Source organism: Candida margitis (genome assembly GCF_024628925.1).
Source record: "Candida margitis strain CBS 14175 chromosome Unknown scaffold47, whole genome shotgun sequence".
NCBI lineage: Eukaryota > Fungi > Ascomycota > Pichiomycetes > Serinales > Debaryomycetaceae > Lodderomyces > Lodderomyces margitis.
Genome location: NW_026261878.1, coordinates 285 through 27,788, shown reverse-complemented (window position 1 = coordinate 27,788; position 27,504 = coordinate 285). Strand labels below are relative to the sequence as shown.

Below are 27,504 nucleotides of genomic sequence, written 5' to 3'. Positions count from 1 at the left end.
AAAGATTTACTTCAGCCTTCCAATTTCACAAAAAGAAAACAGGAAAACTGGCTTCCAATCATAGGGGGAGTGGATAAATAAAAGAAAGAAGCACTTCCAGATATCACAACCTGACAAAAAGGTTTTGTTCCTGGACTAAACTTAAAGATACTGAAGTCACTTTTAATGTATCAGCAAACGCTACCAAATTAAGACGAACTGTGAAAAAAAAATTTTTTTTTTTCGTCTGGTTTATAAAAAACTGAGAGAGACAAAGAGAAAAATTTTTTTTCTATCAAACTTTGAACTCACAAGTTATACTTCAGTCAAAGAGATCACCCCCTTATTTTAGGAGCTACTTAAGTTATTCGACCAACTACACTCCCATTCAGTCATAAAGGAAGTGCAACAAACTCATAAGAGATCAAGATCATATTCCATTAGCTTGTGTTTTCCTTTTTAAAAACCAGGTCAAGATATTTTTATACAGAGACAGGAAAATTTTTTTTTTTTCTTTTACCAACCTTTCTTGCCCTGATCAGTTCTGCATTTGCTCAATTCATACCCCAAAGAGCAAACTATTAGCTAATCGTATTTACTTCAGATCATTTCAATCAAGGTCCTGTGACGACACTGCATAGTCATTTAACGAATAACCTGAGAGGTAAGAATTCTCGTCACGTTTAAACATATTCATTTTTCAATCAACGTCATAACCTCATTATTCATTGCAAAAACAAACTAAGCATGACTTCCAATGTATCATATGCTGCTTTAGCAAAGTCGTTGTCCGATGGTAAGACCACCAAGGAAACGCCAGTTGAAACACACTCATCAACTGCCAAGCCTACTGAAACAAAGGTGTCCAAGGAGATTAAGGAATCCGAAGAGTCCAAAGAGTCCAAGGAATCCAAGGAGAACAAAGAAAACAAGGAAAACAAGGCAATTAAGCCTGAATCGTCTACTCCTCCTGCCTCGACTGAATCAGTTCCTTCATCAGCCAACACCACTACTGCCAACTCCAGTGCCACCACCAACTCACCAAAGACTTCACCAGCCAAAGTTTCTTTGGCTCCAGCACCAGTTCCAGCTACATCAGTATGGGGCTCGATATCCAACGATGTTGAGGCGTTGAAAATAAATGACTCTAGTTCTGATAACAAGCGTACTCCAGTATTGGGCCAGCAAACGCCGTCGATAAAGCAACAACAGCCAAAGAAGTTTATCAAGCCTATTACCACCAAATGGGTTCCTTTAGATGTCAATGTGACCTTGCAATCGAGATCAAGCGGTAGTTCAAAGCCAAGAAGTAAGAGGAGACAGAACAACCCAAGCAGTGCCAATCGTGGGAACGCAAGTGGAGCTTCTGGTAGAGATGACAGATCAAAGTCCGGGTTTAAAAAGAGGGAAGGATCGAGAGACGAGTCAGCTGAAAAGACCGATGTTGAATCTGGAGCTGGATCAAAAGATGAGAGTCAGGTTTCTGACAAGCCAGTTAAAGGTGATAACGAGCTGACAGATCCTAATTCTGAATCCGAACATGTTAAACAAGAACAAGAGCAAAACTCAACAGAAGGTGAGGTAACTCAACCAAGCGAGGAAACCCCAGTAGACGAACAACAACAACAGCAACAGCAACAACAACAGCAACAACAACAGCAGTCAGCCAACCAATACCAACAGTTTCCACAACAATCTCAACAGAAACCATACAACAGACGTTTTAACCCAAACTACAACAACAATAATGGTTCGTCAAATGGATACTCCAAGAGATACAACAACAATAACAACAACAACAACAACAACACCAACAATAACCAGCACTACAACAACTACAACCAACAACCATACCAACCACGTCCTTACAAATCACACTACAAGAACAATAACCGCAACTACAACCATAATCAATCGCCCAACCCTAACGCTAATGGCCCATATAGTCCTTCACAGTTTAACAACTTTGCTCCTATGTATTACATGCCAATGCAGCCACCAGCTTTTATTCCTCAACATCCACTCATGCCTAATGGCGTTCCTGCAGTCCCTGGAGCACCTGGCGTTTTGCCAACCCCAGTTCCTCCATCATCGTCAGCAACAGCTCCACCACCACCAATCTCACCACAACAGAACCCATCAGAGGCATTACGATATCAATTGGAGTATTACTTCAGTGATGAGAACTTGGTCAAGGATTTCTTTTTGAGACAAAATATGGATTTAGAAGGATGGGTGCCTTTGGATTTGATCTTGAGTTTTAAACGTGTCAAAATTATTACCAATCAAGGAGGTATTGATGTAAAGGAAGTTTTGGGTCAATGTGGTAATATTGAAGTTAGTGAAGATGGACATAAAGTGAGAGCTCGTAGATAATGATCATGAGTGGTAGTAGAGTTGATTGAGCTAGAGAAGTGAGAGAAAGAGTATTGAGGAGAAACTGGAACGATGTGATGTGATGTGATACGAGAGAGAGAGAGAGACAGAGAGAGAGGGTGTGCATATGCATAGATCATAGTGCTTTATTCTTTTCACAAAGACTAGTGTTGCAATAAAGGGAATAGTGTTCAAACCACAGAAAGTTTAACCGATCCAAACCCCAAGTTAGTTTTCTAAAAAAAGAGTATTTTCACCATCAATATTAGCGCGAATTACTCAAATTTGTACAATATATTTTACCACCAAAATGATGCTGTAAAGAGACAATGAAATGAAATTCAAATGTTACCTAAACTGAACGCCCCCTAACTATTATTAATATTTTTATAAACCTTTGAAAAAAAAACGCCAAATCCAGAAAAACTTACAAAAAACCCCCAAAAAAAATAAAGACAGAGAGACAATACTTCAAACAGACGAAGAAGAAGTGACGTATCGTTCATTTGTGCTTCTACTACCGTTTCTGAACCATTTATCCACAGAAAACACCTCCTACTTAGTCTTGACTTTTCAAGAAATGGAGGGGTGTTGTTCTTCTACCGTACATAGTTTTTTTTAATCACCAAAGTTGTTTTTGCAAATCGAGATATATATTAGTAACTACAAACATGTGTGTATATGTATTTATGTATATATGTTAATTTATTTTTTTACAACTTTGTTGAAAAATGAAAAGAAAAGCACAAACGGTAATTGACTAAGAACGTGAAACAACATTAAGAAAATATAAAAAATACCTATACAAAAAACAAAAAGGTTTGATGACGAATGCAAAAAAAAGAAAAGTACCACATCATTAGTTCATGATCATTAATGTGAAAGTGAACGTGCCTTAGATAAATTCAAAGCTGCCAATACTACGCCTCGTCACTGCATTCACATCCCACATCAAAACGCCAGCATCTTGACATCCAACAACAATTCTCAAGTCACCTGTTATAGCATCGTTAACAAATTCAATACCCAGTAATTCCATTTCGCCATGTTGATGGTTTGTGTGTTGTTGGTACAGATCATCACAATAGGTCAGGTACATGTATGATGAGCTTGCCGATAATGATGTTGCTGATGCCATTGACGGTGACGATGAAGTTGATGCATTGACTGTAGTTGTAGTTGTTGTAGTTGTTGTGTTTCTTCTTGAATTTGTATGATTGTAGTTGAGATAAATCTCATTCAACTGTGAATCAATATCAACGTCATACGACACTGATGGACGAGAAGTTGATCCTGATGATGACGATGATGGTGGTGGGTTGGACGAGAATCGACGATAGTTGTGATTAGCATGATGGATACTGGTTCGTGGAGAAGTCGTTGATATTGGACAATCATGTGGTGCTTGTGATGATGACTCATTCAACACAAGACTATCACCTCTTGACCAGTCGGGAGCACTCAATTTCAACGCTTCATCATGCAAATCAGGCGGATTCATTGGTGGCACATAACTAACATCATTGAATAACCTTGGATTGACATTGGTCAAATAGTCGTAATCATACACTAGTGGTGCTGTAAATGACAAATTTTCTGAGTAAATATTCATGGGCGATTTGACTTCATATTCTTCATCTTCAAATTCATCCTCCAATTGTTTCAGTTTATCTTCATCCCTCTTCATTAACGATTCCTTATAATTGGCAAACTGATCTAATGCTGCAGGGACAACAATAACTTGTCGATCAAATGTTTTTAAATCAATTAAATGCACACGACCCACATGCTCGGCAATCATCAATAAATCATGAAAATCGTCTTGTTGTGATATTTTACAAACTCTAAATGCTCCCAGTTGATGCTTTTTACGAGTCGAATTAAATTGCTTAAGTGGAGCATTCAAGTTTCTCAAATCATACAATTGACACACACCATCTTGGAACACTGTTGAAAACAAGTATCCATTGGGATGGTATGATATACTGAATCCACCATCATATTGTGAATCAATAGTTTTCACAATTGGTGAGCCTGAATTTGGGTCAATGATAAAAATCAGCGATGAATCACCGACAGCTGTAATCAAACTATTTCTTGGGTTCTTGACACTTGAGTTGAGACATGTATAGTTTTCACAGTTGATTTTGTTTGTCATTTTCAAACTTGAATTGTTGTTGATGTCAACACAATATAGATTGGCATCATTATTACATAAAAGTGCTTGATACTGCTGATTTGTCACTTTATTCAATGAAACATCATTATTTATCATTTCTCCTAATTTAACCGTGTGCAAGATTGATAACTCAGGATTATAAAAGGAAAATAAACCCTTTGCAACAGCTCTTGAAGAAGTGCTAAAGTCCTTTGAGGTTAAATTATCCAAATCTAAAGAAAACAATTTTGATGATGAAGTCAATAAGCCACCAGTGGCAATCAAACCGTCGTGGTTATCAAAACAACGAGGGAAATAGTTTAATTTCAAAACTTTCTTGGTAAATGCTTGGGATAAATCATATAAGTGAACTGAATCTTCCTTTGTATAGTACAACACATTATCCTGTCTGTTGTACTTGGTTAGGTTACGTAGTTGCCAGTGGTTTACCGATGTGTTAATATTGGGGATGTAGATGGGGTTTTGTTTCAAAAAGTTGCTGGAATGATAGTAATTTTGAAAACACTTGTTGTATTGATGCGATACTCGGTTGAAATGCTGCGAGCTTGTACTATCTCTCTTTCTTCGCTTCATGGTGGAGTTTCTCCTCGACGACGGTGCGGTGTGTGAAGTAGTGTGCATGGTGGCTGCGTCTGGTATCGACGACGACACAGTTGCTGATAAAGAATCTTCACACAAAGTCTTTTGCAAATCTACCACAGTTTCACCAGTTGCTGCTGATGCTGTTGTAGTTGTAGTATCTATAGTCATATTATGAGACTCGTGTGGCTAATTAAAAATAAGTCCTCGAGAATCTTTTGGTTATTGCTGTGGGGGAAGTTTTGTCCTTTCCTGTGGAACAAAAATAAAATGACAAGTGATGAAGGAGAAAATTAGAATGCTGTGGGTAGATGTATGATGTAGACCTGATAATCGGTTTTGTAATGTTGAGATCTAAAGAGTCTTATGGATGCTTTGGTAGGTGATGATGAAAAAAAAAGGACATATAAAAATCAATCAAGTGACATACATTAAATTAATCAAATGATTGTGTGAGAGGCAGAGTCATTAAAGTACTGCATATAAAGAACAGGCGTCGAGAGAGAACAATAGTGAGATAAAAGGTAGTGTACTTGCGGACAAAACAGGGGGAAGTGGGGAATTAAAGAGTTGCTAGTTGTGGCATGGAGTAGATCGTTCGGATAAACCATCACACGATAAGTGCGAGGCACTAAATCTTAGAGCAATATCATTGATGGCTACTATAGTTTTATAACGGAGGCTAGACGAACCAGGGAGAGGGGTATAAGAACTGCAATATATTCTAAAACACACGCAAAGGAACAGATACATGGACTTACATACTATAACAATAGAATGTGACATTGAATTCCGATTTATTCTATTGGTTAAAAGCACTATGATTGTAAGTTATCATCTAACTGAGTCGAAATGCAGGAAAGGCACGCTAGAGTATTTATCGTATAAAGGGGAGTGTAAAGTGTGGTTACAAACTATACTATTAGGTAGCGCCAATTAGCAACATCCCGTCTTTTTAAATTCAAATCAAACATCAAACCCAAGCTCTAGTAGCACTTTCTCTTGCCAGGGTGCAGTATATTAGACTTTGGATGGGTAAATGCTTAAGCCCCTAAAAACACACAAGTCATAGAAATTTGCTAATTTGCTTTGCATCGTCTACGAGACTCCTCAAGTTTTGTGTAGAGTCATAAAAGACAATAAAAAAGATTTTGTGTAAAGAGAAGGAATCAATTTTATTGCTTATCTGTTGAACAATAAGCATGTTTTGATAACCTTCAACACCTATTGTTAATCTTTCCCTCTATGGTTTTACAGTTTAGTGGTTATTAGAGAGCCCAGTTTTTGTTCATTCACCCCAGCAGGACGGTGTTACCCAAAAGAAAATGTCTTTCAGCTCGACCTGCTACTATCTAAAAAGAGGAGTTGACTCGCTTACAGTTACAACTTGAGGTAATGTTTTATATATCAAACGTATATTGTATCTAAATCTCCCTAATTGCAAAGTCCCAAAACCTATAATAAATCCCTTGAAAAGAAAACCCAATAGAAAAAAAAAATTCAAAAAAACATAAGCTAAAGTCAACAAAAGCTTAGGCAACAACTCCTGGTGTGTTCAGATTGGAGTAGCTAATACTTCTCTCTCCATCGCCAACATCTACTGCTAAGTTGTTACCACCTCTTGCAACACTTTGGATACCACAGCTTAAATAATTGGCCATTATACGATTGAATGAGACATCATCATTGGCCAACAACTTGTGTTTGTAATCAATAATCAATGGCATTGAACGCGTTGAATCATTGTTTAAATTACTAACTAGGTAATCATAGTCTTGCAATTGTTCAACAAGATTGAATCTCTCTTGTTTGGATAACTTCTTGAAGTCTACATTGGACACTGACTGAATCATTACTCTTGTGTTGTCTGGATGTATATCTAGACATTGATCAATAATAAACTTGTGATCCTCTTTGGTTAAGCCAATGCTCTCCTTAATATTTAGATAAAACTTGCGATTTGTCTCATTTGGTTTACTCTTGGATGTGCTTAACCCATTATGGGGTTTTGGTTGATAGATTTTATCATGAGTGCAAGGAAGTAAACTATAAGAAGTCAACTGGTTGAGTAAGTTGAGCGACAAGATGGAATTACTGTTATGGTACATGGTTAAAGATGGTGTAAGCTTGCCAGCGGTTGTTGCTAAAGAAGTTGATGACTTCAAGTAAGGTTTGAGTGATTGAGTAAACCTGGAAATCATTGTTGTGATATGCAAAGGGTCTTTTTGTCTGTTGTGTAAAGCAAAGGCGAAAGCAGTGGTAATTGATGGAAAAGGAATAAGTTTTTAATGAAGTTTGTAAAAGATAGCAAAGTTAGGAAAAAGAGATCAGAAAAGACAAAACTCTGAAATCAAGAAAAGAAGAAGGCTTCTTTTATATATTTTTTAATCTCATAGTGGAAGATAAAAGAGAAAAAGAGTCAAAAACGGACTTTCCCCTCCCTTGTGTATTTTTTGCTCGTTTATCTTTTTTCTTTTAATTTTTTGATGGCAAAAAAAAAGAACTGCAACCCAAAATAATTAAACGCCGAATAAAATTAAATAGAAAGATAACACTAAAGTGGTAATAACAACAATAACAAACACAGCACATATTAAACGCCCATGTGCGTTCTTTTTTTTTTTTTCTGAAAATCCCCTCATCTTAAAATAACAATAACAACAAGAATAATAATACACTTTATATCTCTCTCTCTCCTATATATCTAATTATATCTTCTCATAGAAAAACATAGAATCGCAAATTTAAATGCCAGATAGAATTGGCGTATAGCCTACTTTTTGAACAATACTACAACTATGCAAACGCTTACATCCCTTTCTCTTTCTAATACACACTGTATTATTACAGCAGCCACACCTTTTATACTAATCACATAGCCCTTATGGTTAAACTCTTTGTTAAAGAATAAACGTGGGAGAGAAGTCTTTCAAAGGAGTTGGGTATGTGAGATGAGATAAAGGAGGGGAAAAAATACAAACTAACAATCACACAAAGTGTAACAAATACGACCTAAAACATTTCGGACATCTACAGAATGGAGAAGTAAGAGTAAAAAGAGAAGGAGGAGGAGCAGAAGAAGAAGGAGATAATTTCTGACTCTGTCGCTGTCTCTGCCTCTGCCTTTACAACTTTTAGTTATACGCAACCACCCCTCTTTCTCACTTTGATGTTGTTGATCCATTCGGATATTGCCGAAGGAAAGCGGAGTCTCTTTTGTCGTTTCAATTTATGTTCTATGGCAATAATGACCGTGAATATATGTGTGTATATGGTCCTCATTGCAACCTTTATTCCGTTTCTATATTTCTATCTATTGTGTTTTTGCTTTGCTGGCTATGCTTCTCTGTATCTCCTCCCTTTCCCTTTTTTTTTGTTGAGTTCTCGGAAAAACTTTTTTCTTTGTGTTGTTTTTGCGTTTTTCCGTTTACAGTTCATACAAAGAATACAAAACTTATAGAATTCCTTGCAACAAAACGTTACTTAATACCGAGAGGCCACTTTCATAGAGTATCAATGAAGCAAGGAAGTTTCTGTAAACTCCCACGCATTTGAGCCTAGTTGTATAAAGAGTGTATGTGAGTGTCTATCAACTGGAACATAGAATAATTGCACGTTAAATATTCAATGTCGCAAATGGACAAACAGCAAGTGTCGCTAACAATAGTTACTAATATATTCACATTGAATATCCAGTATTACTCCTTAAATGGTTTCTTTCAGGTTTGGAGGATTTAATGATTTGGTTGCACTAACTTCATCAAGTTAAATTCTGCACGTGAATGGCACGTGTATATGGTACTCTCTGAAACAACAGAAAAACAACAGTTTAAAGTCTATTGTGCTGACTCGTTTTTAGTCACTTTTTTGGCCACACTCATAAATGCTTTTTGTTTTTGAAATAATTGTCGACAAAGGGTAAACCGCTAACTATGTCAGGTGGGTAGTAATTAGGGTTACTACTACCTTCCAAGTGGAAAGCGTACTTTTTAAGAAGCCTAAATAATTACCAAGATATATCTTCTCTTGTGGTGAATGCTGCAGCGGGTTATAAAGATTACTCTATTGAATGCTGAGTGGTTGCTAAACACACAGTATAGGAAAACCTTTTGCTGAGGCTGGCACTTGCTAATTAAAGTCAATCAGTTGAGAGAGTCTAACCCACGTGGATCACCTCTTTTAGCTAACAACCAACATATATCGATGTGTCTCCCGAGCCAATAAATCAAACTGCTGATATTGCTACTCTTGCAAAGGAAACAAAGAGAGATGTATACCTCCAGTGAGCATCTAGTATTTAAGTCCGCCTTTACGGAGAAAGATTTCTCGGTCCGAAACAAAGCTTTCAAATTGTTATCGCGTGTACTTTAATTTGACAAATCACAAGACCATTTACAAGAAGCAGAACAATACCTAAGAGATTTAGATATTTACCCCAATTTCCAGCTTTCCTCTAGTGCTTGGTACTTTTCTTTGTCAACCATTTTCAGCGACTAGCTCCGCTTTTTTGAATGAGAGTACATGTAGTATTGCGTTTTTTTGTTTTTTTGCGGCTAAAAATTATTTGCCTAATTGGGTAAATCACCAATCTCCGAACATATTATATATTCGATTGCACAAGATGTATTCCCTAATACGTCTATTGAAGTAGTTGCAGCTTAGAATGTTCCATTGTTAAAAACCCTTTATTAGTGGACTCCCATTGTTCTTACAATCCTTCTTGGTTGATAAGGGTCGTGAATTTCAGGATATCATCGCTTGGCCAATGGGGAAAAATGCTCCACTTTGAAGTGGAGAAGGGCATATGATCTTTTTATCACTCATACTTCTATGCTATAAGTATGAATACGGCGTCCTCCTATGAGAAACCAACATGCCTAGCCGGACTCCATCATTACCATCTTTTTACAAAATATGAATATCTGGCTTGTCGTTCTTTTCCTCGGTCATGTAATTTTTGCAGCCGTTATTGAGCCCGTTAAACCATCTCAAGACCAATTTTATACCCCACCTGATGGTTATGAGGATCAGGAAGTTGGCACAATACTTAAACACAGGAAAATACCAGCACCGTTATCGAGCATCGTTAACAGCGTTAGCGTTCAAAACTCATGGCAACTACTTGTGAGATCTGAAGATACATTTGGTAACCCAAACGCTATTGTCACTACCGTTATCCAACCACACAATGCTATTCCAGGTAAGGTGGTGTCCTACCAGACATTCGAAGACTCGTCAAAATTTGATTGTTCACCATCATATGGATTGCAGTATGGGGCCGATATCACCTCCATAGTTTCGGCCTTGGAGATGTACTTCATGGCACCATTATTGAATCAAGGTTACTATATTGTAACTCCTGACTATGAAGGACCAAAGAGTACATTTACCGTTGGTTTGCAATCGGGTAGAGCTACATTGAATTCAATAAGAGCTGCCCTTAGTTCAGGAAATTTGACTGGTATTGATTCCGATGCAGAAGTTATGATGTGGGGTTATTCAGGAGGAACCATTGCCTCTGGCTGGGCAGCTGCTATCCAAAGTGAGTACGCCCCTGAGTTGAGTGACAATTTGATTGGTGCTACACTTGGCGGGTTTGTCACCAATATCACAGCTACAGCAGAAGCAACTGATGGTGGGATTTTTGCCGGTCTTATAGCAAATGCTTTGGGTGGGTTGGGAAATGAATACTCCAACTTGACCAAATTTATGGAAGAGAAAGTTAGAAGTGCCAAGCGACTGAGCTTTGACCAAAGAAATGACCATTGTTTGGCAGACGGCATACTTGCAAATATCGGCAGCCAGTTCTTTTCTGGAGAAAATAGATGGGTCACTGACGGTTGGTCAGTTCTTGAGGAAGAGCCGGCAAATTCAATAGTCAAGGAGAACGGTTTAGTTTACCAACCAGAGAAATATCTTCCTCAAATACCCATGTTCATCTACCAAGGTACTCAAGATAACATTGTACCCATTAAAAGCTCCAAAATAACATTTCAGCAATGGTGTGATTGGAGGTTAGAGTCAGGTGAGTTTAACGAGGACCTATCAACAGGACACATTACTGAAACAATAGTTGGGGCTCCGGCAGCTTTGACTTGGATTATCAATCGATTCAATGGTATGGACCCCATTCAAGGATGTAACCATACAGTGAGGGAATCGAATTTCGAATACCCTGGTATATCGCAATCGTATATTGATTACTTTACAGGTGCTTTGGACGTTGTTCTTGGCTTTGATTTGGGCCCATTGCTGAAGAGAGAAGTCAGGAGTATACAGGATTTGAATGAGCTTGAGTATGTAAAAATATAATATAGCCGGGCGGAGTTTTTTCTGTAGTACCCGTAGAAGTTGTAAGGGGAGTCGTTCCCGACATTGAATTTAAACAACAACTTCGGTGGCTAGCTTATATTGCTATTATACAGTCTGTATAAACTGAAATTCACTCCAACAATGGAAACCTCAACACTCCTCTATCAGGCTGTTTGAAGGCACCTATCAAATGCATTCCCTTCTATTTATAGCACCCTTCAGCTTTATTTGAAAGCTGCAAATAGGGTTGCAGTGTCAATTTTATCCATTTGACGACATTCATTTTAAACGACACAAAGTTACTCCTTTCTCTCATAACAAAAGATTGGAAACTCGTTCGTTTTCTCTCCGACCAATCAATCAAAACTCGCCCGCCTTTGACACGATAACAATGTCAGAAACAGATGATGTATTTGATTTAATAAACTCATTGCCCGATGTAAAACAGGAACCTGCATCACAACCAACTTCCAAGTCCAACAAGTCGAAATCAACTGATGATAAAGAAGTTTTTGACTTTCTTGATGAAATAGCTCAACATGAACAAAAAAAACCAAAGAAGAAATTAGAACCTAAAAAGAAGGTAGAAAACATTGTTAGCTCCAATGATGAGGATGGAGAAGAAACAAACGATCCAACTACCGGAACTTCTTCATCAGATACAACCGATGATCATGGTCAACAACAGCAACAGCAACAGCAACAGCAGCAGCAAAAACAGAAGGACCACCAAGGCTCAACTGCAACCGAAAGCAATCAGGACATACTTGAGCTGAACCCAATTGCGTCCTTATCATCATGGTGGAGTCTGGAAGGCAACCAAAAAGTGACCAGCTTGTGGGGCACAATCACATCCAATGCTGAGAAATTGAGTGAACAGACCTATCAATTAGCCTCATCAACCACAAACCAATTAAACGAACGATCAAAACATTTGGATACCGAACAAATTGGATCTCGGTTGAATAGTTTGTTTCTTAATATTTCCCACCAGATTAAACAAGGGTTAATTGAAGATGCCGATGAAGTTCTTAATATTTTGCTTGTTTCCGATTTATACAATTTCACCTATTTGCACAAATTGGTGCTGAATAACTTCAACGTTGCCATGAATCAAGTTGAAGGTGATATTAATGTCAATGTGCATGAATTCAACCATCATGAAGACGGTGGAGGTGGTGATCAAGTGAAGTTGAATTTGTTTTATGGGAAATTGATTGATGGTGAGAAGTTGGCCAATGCAAATTTGGAAAATGCCATTAAGGAGTATAAGAAAGTTGAAATGGAGAAGGAAAAGAAAGATAAGGAGGCAAAGGAGGTCAACAAGGGCCAAGAAGAGTCAAAGGAGAAAGAAAAGAACCGCAACGACAATAACGACAACAACGACAACAACGATGACTCTAACGACATTGTCAAATCAAACATCTTTATCACAATACAACCAATAACTACCAAACTCGACTCCAAACCACAAGATGTTGACGAAATTGACTCACTTTCAACAACATCCATAATCGATTCCCACAATACCACATCGTTCTCATTTACATTAATCCTTAAAGATATAACCAACAACATCACCATAACATCCCGTACTCAGCCTTTCCCATTACGCTGGGCGCACTGGCTTGATGGTGAGCAATTAAAATTGAATGAGTCAGGAGATGCTGCTGAGTTGGATTTGGATAATGTGGATCCTAAAGAATGGGTTAAGGACTGGATTCGTCAAGGATTGAACTTGGGTGTTGGCGTGTTGGCACAAGAGTATGTTATAAAGAGAATGGGTATATAAGTTTGGTCTAATTAAATCGATATGTTTATTAAACTTTTGTAGGAGGGCTTTTTGCTTATGTGTTTACAGTACCAGTTTGGGTATAGTTTCAACTGGTTATTTCTACCGTTCCCCTAAATGAGTATCGCATAGATTCCTAATGCAATACAAACTCAAACTTAGTGTGAATAACCCCTCTGTGTATGTGTGTTTGTGTGTCTGTGTGCTCTATGTAAACCTGAGTTGCGGGAACGAGAAGCAAAAAGAAAGATCCAATCACCAAGACAAAAAGAAAAAAAAAACGAGTGATTCTCATCATCACCACAATAACCAAACCACTACACGTCAAACAAACATGCACCCACAACTAGATAAGACCAGATTCGACACATGCGACAAACTAATGGATGCATTAGAAGAATGCCATCGACAAGAATTCCTCAAACAATGTCTTGGCTTGTGTAATTTTGAAAAGGAACAATTGAGTCAATGTTTGCACTATACGCGAGTTAATGATGCTAAAGAAAGGATCAGACAGAGTCAGGAAAAGCAAGCCAAGTTGAAGTTGAAGCAGAAACAGAGGGAGGAGGAGGAGTATGGTAAAAATGGGTATTTGAAGAAAGTTATCGAGTTGGAGATGCAGAAAAAGTGAGTGAATGCCGAGAGACGTTTGATTCGTTAATGAGGTGGCAGCGTAATCAAAGCCACGTCTTCTCTCTCTCTCTTAATCGTGAATAGTTTTAAGTTCTTGGAGAAAAAGTGGGCCTCCACAATACTTGTATATAGATATTTATATTTGGGTAAAAAGGAAATATTCTAAAAAAGAAGATAGTTTAGCACATTCACCCTCTTTTTAAGCTCAAACCCTGACCTACAACACAACGATATCTCTAAATATCCCCATCAATTATCACTAGCTATACATTTTCTTTTCCTCTTAATCTTGACGAGTTTTCAAAACACGTTTAATCACTTTATCCTTCGTGATAATATGCACCACAGCACCCCATCCACTCAACGCATCCCTATCCACCGCATTCAACAAGGCCTGACTTATCGTCTCAAACAAATCCTCCGGCTCCAAATTGGGTTCATATAACCCCTCGCACATTCCATACAACTGATCAGTTGCCGTCCCGCTGACAATGAAATCATGACTAAAGTCAATACACCCAATCGAATCAAATCCACAAATGAACGGCTTGTTATCTTTGGAACTCAATCCAGCAACTATAGGACCAACGAACCAAGGTCCAAACCTGCGTTCGTATAATGATGATGAAACGAGATTGGCCAATGTCGAGGGTTCAATGTTACGTTCTTCGCGTAATTTATACAAGTTGGTCTTGAATTTGAATAGTTCGCGCAATGTTATCACGTCGGTGGCTAATCCCGTCAATGCCATGTAGGTTTTATCGCCAAATTCAAATACTTTTTCAAAATTGTTTGACACTCCAAGCGATTGCGAACCTAAACGCAAGTCACTGGCTATGGCAACGCAATCTTTACCTATCATTGCGACTGCGGCACCACCGTTTATTGAAAATGGATCTGACATTTGTACTGAACTTTTGGGTTGTGCAAAGTTTCTGAGTAGAAGGTAGAATGTAGTTGGTGGCAATTTGTAGGCGACAAAAGAAAAAAAAAGTACCAAAACCAAAACCCCAATGTATCGCTACCAAGTACACCTTTATTTCATTGGAGTTCTTTTATCCCACTTACCTCCATTGGTCTACCCAATTCACAAACAATAACGATACGATAAAAACACACATTTAGAATAGAAATTAAAGAATAATAATAATAAAAAGCAAAACACACACACACAATCTATAACTTATATAACCAAAGCCGACACTTCATTAGTCACAACTTCCAAATTCGGCTTTTTTATACTACCTACAGGTGAGCCACCAGCAGCTTCACCTTGTCCTTGTCCTTGTCTTTGTCTTTGTCCTTGTCCTTGATCACCATGATCACCTTCTCCTCCTGACGCATTACTTTCTTGATCAACTTTAGTATTCTCTGAATCTTTTCTGCTTAGTTGTGCTTTGATTTCACTAGATGAATCTTCATCTTGATCCCCATGATCATCTTTTGTCTCTTTTGCTTCTTCGGCAGACACAGAAACAGTGACGTCACTCTCCCCTATTACTACTTCCTTGTTTGGCTCAGCTCCTTGATTAACACCAGTAGTTTCAATATCCGTATCTCCCTTATTAGCAACCACCGCCACATCCTCTTCGTCCTCTTCATCTTCTTCGGTTATCGTTGTCTCCATCATCGACTCCTTGCGCGGAGGACTCGAGCTTTGATTCGAAGTAGCAATCAACTGTGCAATAGGTGACTCATTATCCTTCAAGTTCGACAATGTAAACGTCTTGGGCGACTTGACCAATTTATTTTGTTCCAATTGATGCTGTTCTTGCAACTTGGCTATATTTTTAATCGATTTTGAAGATTTAAAGGTAGGGATGATATTGCCAATATCCTTCATATTGAAAAATAATTTCTTGATTTCACTTTTAACCAATTTGGTCAATTCATCATCTTCTTGTTCTTCATCAAGAGGTACACTGTGATGCGATGAGTCATCTTCCAAACTAGTATCTAATTTATCGCGCTCTTGTTTCTGCTTCTCTTCATGCAAGTCGAATCGCAATTGTAATGCAAACCCCAAAATGATAATGTAGCTGCGATACACCATCAACTGTTGTTTATAATGGTCAATCTTAGTATCGAAATTAGAAATGACGCGCGTATAATTAGACCCATTGTATTGCGCCTTGGGGAAATTTTCAATAAACTTTTGCTTCAACTGCATAAAGTTACGATACAGTTTTTTCAAATGATTGTAATAACTCGAAGTTTTGACAAATTGATTCATCATCCCCCAATGATTGGCTTGTTCATTAACGGAAAGATTCGATATATAAACCCCTTGTAATACTGGTTCCCATTTTTGAATAGTTTTCAATTTCTTAAATGTTTTGCGTGTCTTGATCAAATGGGGTAAATTGACCCATCCGTATTCTTCAGAAGATACGCTTTCTTCCAAGGTTGGTATAGCTGATATTTTAGCCGCCCAATAATTGCAAGTATTGACAAATTCCAAGGCAATTTCTTTGGTTCCAGCCTCAAAGATGAATTTCTTGGCAGGTTTCTTTGTAATTTTGGGGAATGTTAGCGTCCAATACACTTTACCTGTTTGATGATGTGGATGATGTGGTTGTTGTTGCAGCTGGTCTAAAGCGGCATAGGTAGAGCATAAGTTGTAAGTGCCTAATTTAACAGCATTTCGTAGCCAGTTTCCATCGCCTAAGTCGTCTTCAACATCATTTGTACGTTTATGTTTTTTGATCACTTTTGGGTCAAATGAGTAAAGGGATAATTCCCCCTTGGAAACAACAACAAAATGGTCAACAAATTTACTCAAGACATTGATATTTCTTGACTGGTTGAAAAACGACAAAAATCGATTAGCTTGATGCGTTTGTGAAATAGATCCATCGTCGATTGAATCATTATTTAAGATTTTCAACTTTAATAACCCTTCTTTAAGATAGGGACTACCATTTAGTTCCAATTCCAAGTCATATTCATCCTGATAATCTTCGACATCAAACTGCTCCATTTCTTTTTGATCCTCTTGCCAATTAGGACCAGTAATATCCAATGACAACACCGACATTGTATCGTCAACTTTTCTTGAAATCACTGATGTTCGTTTATTAGCTTGATCAAAGGATCCTCTATGGCGTAATGCTGGTGATGATCTTTGTGACATTAAGGAGTGGTTGGCATGTTTATACATGGATTGATCGTGGAGAACCGCCAGGCCAGCTAAAGCTCTTGCAAGCCCCACCCTTGCCGGTGCAGCAGTAGACGCAGTAGTTGCAGTAGTTGCAGTTTGCGACGTTATAGCTGATGATGCAGATGTAATTCTTTTCAAGTGTAACGGGAATCGTTGGTGTTGGTGTTGGTGTTGCTGCTGCTGTTGGAGTTGCTGTTGGGTGGTATCTGTTGACCAGATGGATGAATTTGAGCTCTTTCTGGTTACCGAATGATCTATTTCCCCATTTGTATCAGATGTTGTGGCTGCTGATGCTGGTAATGTTGTGGTGGTGATGTTTGTAGAATTATCCTCATCTTTACTAGCCCTGGAAAGTCGGTTTGAAGGTGTTGATGACGACTCAGTTTTTAAAATTAATTCATTCTTTAACAAATCATCATAGAAATCTGACAATGTTACTTCTATGGAAAGTTTTTGTTTTGTTGATAAACTCTTCAGTAATTTTGTATCTTGATGTAAAAAAGTCGAAAGGGTATTTCTAATGAAATCAGATTGACGAATACGCGATTTCCTATTCAATTCCACATTGTGTAAAGCAGTGTTTAGCAATATAAGCGAGTAAACAATGACATAAATTTGTTCAAAGTTTTGTGTGCAAAATACATTTTGAGGATGTTGGTTTAGGTATGATTGAGCAAACGAAGATAAAATACGATCCAACTCTTGAGATTCAGCCTTGAGGTATAGTTTGGAGCATAGTAAACGCATGGAGCTGAGTAAGTTAGCTGGCCATTTGAAGTTGTTGAAATAAAGTGATCTGATTTCTGACGATTCAGCATCATCACCAGCGAGAAACTGAGTTATTTCTGCTGGTTTGGCAGAGGATATCTCTTCTGCAAATAGTTTATTAGCAATCTTTGACGCGTCAACTGTGTCTCCTGTGTCCATAACTGTGTGTTTGTGTGTGTGTTTGTGTGTGTGTAATCTGTTGGATATATGTATAGTTCAGTTAAAAGAAAGATTGGAATAAGTTGTTGTTGTTGTTGTCGTCGTTGTCGTTGTTGCCGTTGTTGTCGTTGTTGTTGTCGTTGTCGTTGTTGTTGTCGTTGTCGTTGTTGTTTATCTTGTGAAGATAAATTTTCTATTTTTTAATTTTTTATTCTTTTTATTTTTTTTTTTTCCGTCGTCTAAAATTTTCTTGGTGGAAATAAAAATTAATCAAAATTAATGAAACAAAACTAACAGAAGAAGATGTTACAAAAGAAAATCCACCCAGCTAAGAAATGGTGGTTATGAGAATATCTTTTTAATGAAACGTTCAACAAAGTAGAGAAATAAGAGAATGGAAAAGAACAAGAAGAACAAGAAGAAGAAGGAGGAGAAGAAGGGAGAAGAGTAGTACATATATATATATATATATGTATATTTATATATTCTCTTCGCTTTTAATGTAACATTCAACTGAAGAAACTTAAACTCAAGTGTTGTGTAGGGTTTTCTTCGGTTCTTCGGTTCTTCGGTTAAAATATCGTTTTCGCTTAAATACAACTGACGCATATACAATTTTTGTTTGTTTTTTACGACAATAAAAACTTTAAGAAAGGGTCTCTTATATGAATAGTATGACACAATAAACAAATACAACAACTACTACTACTAGCACGAGAATAAAACTGATCATTGTACTTGGGTAGTATATATTATTCTCCACACAGGTGGGGTTATTGAGATATTGAGACACAGTTGACTTTGACTCTGGCTTTTCTTATAATGACAAATGATTTACAGGGCGTTTAATTTTTTCTTTTAATTTTAATTTTAATTTTTGGTTACATTCTGCTTCCAGGGTTGAAAAATCGTACTATTCTCTCCCTTTGCTTTTTCTCAACTTAACATTGTTTTCTATTTATTCTTCCTCTTTTCAGCTACATTTATCAATGATACTGACTCTCATTCGAGATGGAAAGCACTGTTAAGGGAGGGGGGGGGGGGGGGGGCGGTGGTTGTAATCAGAAGAGGTTGTGTTCTAGCTTTTTCTTTTATTCCTCTTGGTCTCTAATGACTTCAAAAGCTGTACTCCGTCAAACTACACAAGATTTCCCAACTCATCAAGCGTAACTCAAACTCTAAAACTTTTATAGAAAAAACGTTACAATTGCATACAACAAAGTAATGCAATTGGCTTTTTAATAATTTTGGTCCTGCAAGATAAATTGGTGATGTTTTTTGCATTAGTCTAAAGCATAAATAAAAAAGTGGTGCCATTTTATCTCCCCCCAAATCTCCAAAAATCCCAAAAAAACCCTAAAAAAATGGCAATGAAGTGAAGGAGGCGGCGAGCTGCAACTCCTTGTTGATTGTAATTAGTTAGTATACAAACACACCAACATAACCCTATTTTACCTTCAAATCACCTGCATTACCATATGTCTCTGTCGTAAATTATTGTGATTTGAAATGCGACACGACACTCTAGAATTTAGTGGGTCTACTATCATGTGACTATGTTTATATTGATTCACGCAACTTCCTCTCTGTGTTTATGTGTTGTTTTCTTTATTTTATTTTGGTATTCCAAGGTCGTAATAACCACCAACTAATAGTGTTGTTGATTTGTGTTACTATACATAGTCTCATATACTCTCTCCCTCCTCTAATGATTGATGTTCATTGGTTGGTTGGCTTTAATGGCTTTAAAACACAATATCTCATTTTACTTTCCCCCTCCCCCCCGTTAAGTGCGCGTCGCCCGAAAGCACAGCACAAAGAGAAAAACAAATAATAACAAAACAGGGGACGCGACGCTTGAGATCAATTAAAGACAGACAGATTCAGTTGATAGAAATAGTTGGTAAAAAAAAACAGATACCTGTTTCCTATGGTACAGACTAATGGCCGTTTCTACTATTATTGTATAGACGAAGATTTGGTATATTGAGAAGATGTTATATCATCATAATCATCTCGGGTCGGTTCTTAAAATACGTATTTTCTTGTGTGTAGGAGCTGTACGTGTGCGTTGTCTTCTTTTTTCTCTTTCCTGCTCAATGTGTTGTCTTTTTTTCATTCTAAAGTTTTTTTTTTTTTTTTTTTTTTCAAGGAGACAAAAGGACAACCATAGATTACACTAATAAACAACAGCCAACAGCCAACAGTACCTCAATTCATCAGACACATTAATCAACCAATCAATAGGTCTACTCTAATCATTGCCATTACTACACTGACCTATTCCTCCCCCACCTATAGCTATTTTCTCAACAAGCAATGGCTAAATCAAGCGTATCATCAGCCAAGTTGAAAACAGCTGCTGCCAAACTGAAACAGGAGGATGATGTATGGAATGTCGATCCTTTAGTCGATCCAGTATTTGGTAAAGGCACTCAACGGGAGTATTTAATCACTAACCCATCACCAATTATTTTACAAAAACGTCAATTTGTCAAACAAGAATATTTCTTTGTTTTTGCCTTGATTTCAATTGGATTATTTGTTAGATTAAAAGGGTTGTCTTACCCTGACTCAGTGGTATTTGACGAAGTCCATTTTGGTGGATTTGCTAGAAAATACATTTTGGGTAATTTCTTCATGGACGTTCATCCACCATTGGCCAAGATGTTATTTGCTGCCGTTGCATCAATTGGTGGATTTAATGGCGATTTCGAATTTAAAAAGATTGGCGACAAGTTCCCTGACACCGTGCCTTTTGTTTTCATGAGACAGTTTCCCGCCTTGTTGGGAGTTGCCACCGTGGTGTTGAGTTATTTGACATTGAGACAATCGGGTGTACGTCCTGTTGTCTCATTCATCACTGGGTTGTTATTAATTTTTGAAAACTCCAATGTTACTATTTCAAGATACATTTTGTTGGATTCACCATTGGTGTTTTTCATTGCTGCTGCTATATACTCATGGAAAAAATTTGAAATTCAGGTACCCTTCACTTTTGGTTGGTATCGGAGTTTATTTGCCACGAGTGTGACTTTAGGGCTTGCCTTAAGTTCGAAATGGGTGGGTCTTTTCACCGTGGCTTGGGTTGGACTCTTGTGCATTTACCAATTGTGGTTTATCATTGGTGATTTAACCGTTTCAACGAGACAAATTTTGGCTCATTTCTTTGTTCGTGGGTTTACCTTGTTGGGAGTCCCCATTGTTTTGTATCTTGCGTTTTTCGCTGTGCATTTCCAAATGTTGCCTAATGAAGGTGATGGAGGTGCATTTATGAGCAGTGCTTTTAGGGCTGGATTGAAGGGAAATAAAATCCCTACTGATATTGTTGCTGAAGTTGGATTAGGTTCAATTATCACATTGCGTCACCTCGATACTCAAGGTGGCTATTTACACTCACATCAACAATTTTACCCCACTGGTTCCAAGCAGCAACAAATCACCTTGTACCCTCATTTGGACTCAAACAATAGATGGTTGATTGAACCATACAATGGAACCATTTCCAACGATACTTTTGTCCCCTTGATCAATGGAATGAAGATTAGATTGAAGCATGTCAATACAGGCAGAAGATTACATTCGCATGATGAAAAACCCCCAGTTAGTGAGCGCGATTGGCAAAAGGAATGTTCGGCATATGGATTTGACGGCTTCGACGGTGATGCCAATGACGATTGGGTGGTTGAGATTGTCCAGTATAGAACCAAAGATGATGACGCCAAGGCCTTTGTCAAAGCATTAAAGACGATTTTCCGTTTACGTCATGCCATGACGGGTAATTATTTGTTTTCAAGTGAAGTTAAATTGCCCGAATGGGGGTTCGGCCAACAAGAAGTGACAAGTGCTTCTCAAGGTAAACGGTCATTAACTCACTGGTATATCGAAACCAATGATAACAAACTCTTGCCAAAAGAGCGTCAAACTATCATCAATTATCCTAAATTGTCTCTTTGGGAAAAAGTTGTTGAACTGCATCAAAGAATGTGGAAAATCAATTCCGGTTTAACTGATCACCACCACTGGCAAAGTGATCCATCAGAATGGCCATTTTTATTGAGAGGAATCAATTATTGGACAAGAGAACATAAACAGGTTTACCTATTGGGTAATGCCGTCACTTGGTGGGCGGCAACTACGGTCATTTTCACATTCTTCATTTATGCACTCATAACCGTGTTCAAGTTCCATTTAGGCAAACCAATGGCTACCAACAAGGAAGTTTTCAATTTCAATGTGCAAACTTTTAGTTATGTTTTAGGGTGGGCATTACACTATTTACCATTCTTCATTATGGGAAGACAATTGTTTTTGCACCATTACTTGCCAGCATTATACTTTGGAATTTTGTCATTGGGTCATTTCTTGGAAATCTTTACCAATTATTTCACATCGTCGTCGCGCGTGTTGCGCCAATTGGCCTTGGTTTTAGTCGCCGTTTTTGTCGTGTTGAGCACGGTTTTCTACCTCAATTATTCATCATTGATTTACGCTACCCCATGGACCAAGTCCGCCTGTGAGGTTTCGAAACCGTTTAGTACATGGGATTATGATTGTAATAATTTCCATCAAAATATCGCTCAATACGATTTTGCTGAAGAAAGTGAGGATCCTCTAGAACCGTCAAATTGGAAGTTGGCCCAACCTGAAGAAGCTAAGCAAACTCCTAAAGCCGTGCCAAATATAGCTAAAGAGGAAAAGAATATTGAAAAGCCACCCGTTGATGCACAAGAAGCACCAGTTAAGGAGCATGAACAATTGGCACCACCAGGAATCGATATCGATACCAAGTCGAATGGAGACAAGGATGCTGCTGCTCCTGACTCCATAGTTGAACAAGTTGATGTTGACGAAGAAAGTTCTATTGAAGAGCAAGTAGAAGCAGTCGCAGATGAACCAATTGTTGAAAAAGTTGAAAAACCGATGCTTGATGATATCCCACAATATGATCAAGTCGATGATATTAATCAAAAGATTGTTGAAGAAGAGTCGATTGACCCCCCAGTTCAACCAATAGAGCAACCAGTGGAGGAGAACCAACAACCAATTTAAAAAGAGAAATACAATAGAAGACGTAAACTTTGAATACACATTACCCTTTTATACATTAACCACTCCTATACACCACTTTGCACCCCTCAACCCTAACTCTATAATCTCTCTCCCTCAACATCCCCCTCTTCGTCGTCATTAACAATTGCTCTCCCCTTGACGTACTTCTCCGCTTTGATCTTTTGACCAATGTAATCATACAACTTGATTGTATTATTGACAGATCGATATACGGCAAACATCACAAACGAACAAATCCACGCCACGGGGAAATATCCTGGTCTCTGCACATTGTCATTTTTCAAAGCACTGGCATCCAAGTGCATGATTTTCCAAGCAGTATAACTCAAAGCTGGGATATAAACCAATGCATAATTCAACAAAAGGTACCCAAATCCAAGTGAAGATAAACTTTGTCCTAGAGTTTGTTCTCGTAAAAGAGGTTTGGTGAGATACATTATTCCCGGCAACAATGTCCACCATGATGCAACAAAGTGAGCAAATGTAGGCAAGGGCTCAAACTTGATGATTGAAGTGTTGAACCATGTTTGGAATGGGAAATCAACACAAAACAAGTGCACCGAAACAATCCAGTAAAGCCAAAGTGCAACCACAAATGCCATTATTGGAAGCTTGAAAATTACAAATCGATTCTGGCCATTGACATCATTACCATCAGCACCAAAGCCAAAATTAAACATATTTTCAAATAATCTTGGTCTTGGTGCCTCGCGTGCTTCAACTTCATTACCTCCCCCCTGCTGACGTTGTTGCTCAATATAACGGTCAAAAAGCTTGAGGATATTGACCTCCAATAATAATCCATAAATGAGACTGACCAGGTCAGCCAATTTCCAATTGATCTTGCCCGGTGAAAAGAAAGGCATTGTTTTGTCAAACAAAATCAGTTGTGCCACTGCAATGGGTCTCCCCACCACCAACGCCAATAAAACCACCAACAAGATGAGAAGTACGGCGAATACCCAAAGCATTAAAATTAATCCAAAGCACCGTAACTTGAAATTAGGCGGACGATAAACAATGCAATGGGCATCATCGGTATTTAGTTCTTCTTCTTCACTGGATGGCGTCTCATACCCTGAGTGCTTCATGTCATCCTCATTAATATCTCGCAATAGTTTGTCATCTTTCGTCACGGGCACAAACAATTTTTTGATAAATTTTCGCGAAACAGTATCGTTATCGGGAGCACGTACATAATAGCCATCAGGGACAAAACATGCATTAATCTCTGAATTGGTGGCAAAAATCTCTTGTGCTTGTCTATAAGTTACCGGCTGTGAATAATCTGGCGTAGCCGTGGCTAAAAATTGATCTTTCCAGCTGCGATAAACAATGTGGCCACGTTCTTGCAGGATTGGCTTGCCCATAATGAAATGAGACAACCTCAACTTGTGAGCACTGAGTTCAAATGCTCTTGCCCAATACATTCTCACATACTTTGTAATCAACGGAAGCATTTGCCTAATAAAAGCAGAACTCAACCCCAATGGAACCATAAAAATCAACCCACTAGGTGTAAGCAGCAATTCCATAGGCAACATCACATTGTACTTTCCGTGACTTGGAGCAACCATATACCTCAATCCCCATGTAACACCACCAATACCAAACAAAATGAACCCAGTGTAAACTTTTGCACTAAGGTAAATTCTCGACAATTGGAGTCCCAAAGGTTTAACCAATGCATCGTGGATCAATCTGGCATTTGGATCATCCGGGCTGCGGATAAAGTACAACACACCAGGACGCAAGATTGTGTTTCTCACCATCCCTACAAATAATGCAAAAAATAGCATGTATAAAGTACCCGATGCCCAGTAAAGCAGTGTCCGAATATAGGGCACTTGAGTCCAGCTGTCTATGGATGTAAGAAACAAAATAAATGTAGTACCGGATTTTGTCACTTGAGTAAACTTGTCAAGGAACAAAGGAGCAGCACAGAAATCCAATAACCAACCGCAATAAACCGGGAAAAAGAAGATTTCAATAGCAAAAATGACAAACACTTTAGCGGTGGAACTTAATTCAAACAACACTTTGTAAATGCGTCTTGAGGATCCAACGATTGGTTTTGGTCCCGAAGTTAAACTCTTCATTACATTGTGTATTGTGACACAAATGATGGCGTATCCAAAACCAAGAACCAAAATCCGATCCACTAAGCTATACTGGGCATTATTAGGGTAAACCAAATCGTTAAATGTATTAACACATGGCTCAACAATATATTCTCGGATAGTGAGGATGGAGAAATCAGCAAATTCATAACCTGTCTTGAGACTGATGTTCCAAGAAAGGGTTGGAGCATATGACATTATCAATTTGAAAACATAACCAGAAACAAACACAAACAAATCACCCAAGATATAAGGCACCACGTAGATCAAAAACAAATATGCAGTGATGATGGAGTCACACACCACCATAAGGAAAAGTGGCGTCTTAATATTCAAAATGATGCCGAAAACTTCCATAATTTCTCCAATAGCACCACCATTATTGTTTCCTTCTTCTTGTTGCTCCATTTGCTCAAAATCATCATCCAACGGTTGATGTACTTCATCCTCATCGTCAGACTCCGATTCGTCGTTAATTATAACCCTGTGTGCATCCTGGGCGGGCGCATTTTGGCCGATTTCAACATTATCAAAAACAAGATTGTCGTCATCTTCATGAATTACTTCCACATCGGCATGGTTCACCTCAACGTCGTCATAATTTTCTGGCCTGTGCAAGTTGTCATTGTCATTGTCATTGCCATTACGTTGTACATCTCCATTGAAGATCTCTCCTCTATTAATTGCTCGCCTCAACTCTTCTTCGTATTGTATATTCATCTGCTCGGCACGATCTTGTAGACTGTCAATGGCACGATTTAAATTTGCCTCCTGCACCGCATCCTCTCTTTCATTTTGATTTTCCTGTCTCCGCAACACATCTAATGCGTTCTGCAACATATCAACCAACTGGGTCTTTGGTTCTTTGCCAATTTTGCGATGCAATAGCTTCAAGTACCCTTCATCGCGAACGACCCATTCTCGTTCAACAAACAACGCAATATGAATAACGATCCCTACTAAAATGTATCGGACTCCGCTAAAGTACGTATAACTGAGGAATTTTCTCAACTTTAATAACGCAAGTTGCGGTGCCGTTACATTTTGAGTCAACCCATTTATGTCAAGCTCGCCAAAGTATAATGCATCAATGAAAGTGGGGTTATGTACAGGTAATCTTCCGTCTATGGCCCAAGTATATACACGCCCACAAAACTTCCAGAATATGGGTACTTGGATTATAATGCATAGCACGTACAAGAATATACTAATACTTTTAACCATCGTGCTCGATGCCACCTGAACAAACTTGTCCCACACTAGGGTGAAGGGTATAATCTTGGGCATGTTTGGATCATACAATATCCTGAACTTGTAAGGCGTATTGCAAATGTCACATTTTTCAGTAGATTGGTTGGAATGCTTTAGCCACTCCATTAAACAATCTTGATGGATGTATTTGATGGAGCCTCGGCATTTACAAGGGTGATATAGAGGCTCCAGTGGAGTTCCTTCACCACGACAAATTCGACATGTATGTTCCATATCGACCATTGAGCAACTAACTTGTATTTGTGACGTACACTGTGTAGCTATTCTGGTAAGGAGTTATTGATCTGTATGTATAGTCCAAATAATAGTCTTTCTATTATGATGTGTCAATAATGGGGTGGTTGTTTGGTATAGTTTTGGTTCTTTCAAAACCTAAGATGATTTACTAAGCGAGCACAAGAGGTTTAAATTTTGCTACACCTTTTTTGGTCTGCACACTACCACAGATCTAATATTTCTGTTTACCTTCAAATAGAGTTTGATCTGATCCTCCTGATTTGAGAATGCATGAATACGAGTTTATCACCAGTTGGAAAAGTTATGTTTGATTTCGTGGGAACTAAGAAGGAAAGTGCGTAATTGATGCAAAGTTCAGGCCTTCTCTCAATTCAAAAACTAAATTTCAAGGTTGGTCCAGATTCATCAACTTTCGAAAGGGAGCAATTGAGAAGGAGCATCCGAGAATAAGCATTTGAGGTTTCACGTTAGAAACATCGTCTTGAAATACCATTGCAGCAGTATCATTTGTTCTGGGAGTTAGAGTAATTTTGAATCAGTTTGGGAATAACCATTGTCTTCAAAGTGAGTTGCATTTGCTACTGAGAAACTACCAACATAGATAATTACAATTTATAGAAGCACTTGCTTCAAGCTTATAATGGGAAAAGAGGAGGGTCGGTGTTGGATGTGGTGTTTTTGAACAGAATTTGCAATGTTTTGAATGATTTATATGCAGACAACTCACTTCACAAGACATTTCCATATCTTAAATTGCAATACCTGTTTCATCCAAGTTTTTATAAAATATATACACCCTCGTGGTATTGGATGCTGTTAGATTATGTTTCTACTTGTTGAGCCGTAGTTTGTCAAACCACCCAAG

At 38.1% G+C, this 27,504-nt stretch overlaps 8 protein-coding genes across 8 annotated transcripts; 3 read left to right on the top strand and 5 right to left on the bottom strand. All coding sequences in view use genetic code 12, as the record gives it.

The window, feature by feature from the left end:
- Positions 1-726: 726 nt before the first annotated feature.
- On the top strand, positions 727-2,355 carry CANMA_004175 (uncharacterized protein; the record flags this gene model as incomplete). The annotated part of the gene is made up of 1 exon (XM_051816425.1): positions 727-2,355. One exon carries the CDS (start codon positions 727-729, stop codon positions 2,353-2,355), a length of 1,629 nt encoding a protein of 542 aa, XP_051670211.1.
- An 895-nt stretch (positions 2,356-3,250) lies between these two features.
- Positions 3,251-5,284, bottom strand: CANMA_004174 (uncharacterized protein; the record flags this gene model as incomplete). Its single annotated transcript, XM_051816424.1, has 1 exon — positions 3,251-5,284. The coding sequence occupies one exon, from the start codon at positions 5,282-5,284 to the stop codon at positions 3,251-3,253; it is 2,034 nt and encodes a 677-aa protein (XP_051670210.1).
- A 1,361-nt stretch (positions 5,285-6,645) lies between these two features.
- Positions 6,646-7,314, bottom strand: CANMA_004173 (uncharacterized protein; the record flags this gene model as incomplete). Its single annotated transcript, XM_051816422.1, has 1 exon — positions 6,646-7,314. The coding sequence occupies one exon, from the start codon at positions 7,312-7,314 to the stop codon at positions 6,646-6,648; it is 669 nt and encodes a 222-aa protein (XP_051670209.1).
- A 2,713-nt stretch (positions 7,315-10,027) lies between these two features.
- Positions 10,028-13,848, top strand: CANMA_004172 (uncharacterized protein; the record flags this gene model as incomplete). Its single annotated transcript, XM_051816421.1, has 3 exons — positions 10,028-11,409; positions 11,750-13,189; positions 13,578-13,848. The coding sequence occupies 3 exons, from the start codon at positions 10,028-10,030 to the stop codon at positions 13,846-13,848; spliced, it is 3,093 nt and encodes a 1,030-aa protein (XP_051670208.1).
- A 285-nt stretch (positions 13,849-14,133) lies between these two features.
- Positions 14,134-14,754, bottom strand: PUP3 (proteasome core particle subunit beta 3; the record flags this gene model as incomplete). The annotated part of the gene is made up of 1 exon (XM_051816420.1): positions 14,134-14,754. The coding sequence occupies one exon, from the start codon at positions 14,752-14,754 to the stop codon at positions 14,134-14,136; it is 621 nt and encodes a 206-aa protein (XP_051670207.1).
- A 279-nt stretch (positions 14,755-15,033) lies between these two features.
- On the bottom strand, positions 15,034-17,937 carry CANMA_004170 (Arf family guanine nucleotide exchange factor; the record flags this gene model as incomplete). The annotated part of the gene is made up of 1 exon (XM_051816419.1): positions 15,034-17,937. One exon carries the CDS (start codon positions 17,935-17,937, stop codon positions 15,034-15,036), a length of 2,904 nt encoding a protein of 967 aa, XP_051670206.1.
- Positions 17,938-20,256: 2,319 nt separating this feature from the next.
- PMT1 (dolichyl-phosphate-mannose-protein mannosyltransferase) lies at positions 20,257-22,989 on the top strand (the record flags this gene model as incomplete). The annotated part of the gene is made up of 1 exon (XM_051816418.1): positions 20,257-22,989. The coding sequence occupies one exon, from the start codon at positions 20,257-20,259 to the stop codon at positions 22,987-22,989; it is 2,733 nt and encodes a 910-aa protein (XP_051670205.1).
- A 98-nt stretch (positions 22,990-23,087) lies between these two features.
- CANMA_004168 (E3 ubiquitin-protein ligase) lies at positions 23,088-26,624 on the bottom strand (the record flags this gene model as incomplete). The annotated part of the gene is made up of 2 exons (XM_051816417.1): positions 23,088-26,254; positions 26,588-26,624. The coding sequence occupies 2 exons, from the start codon at positions 26,622-26,624 to the stop codon at positions 23,088-23,090; spliced, it is 3,204 nt and encodes a 1,067-aa protein (XP_051670204.1).
- Positions 26,625-27,504: the final 880 nt, after the last annotated feature.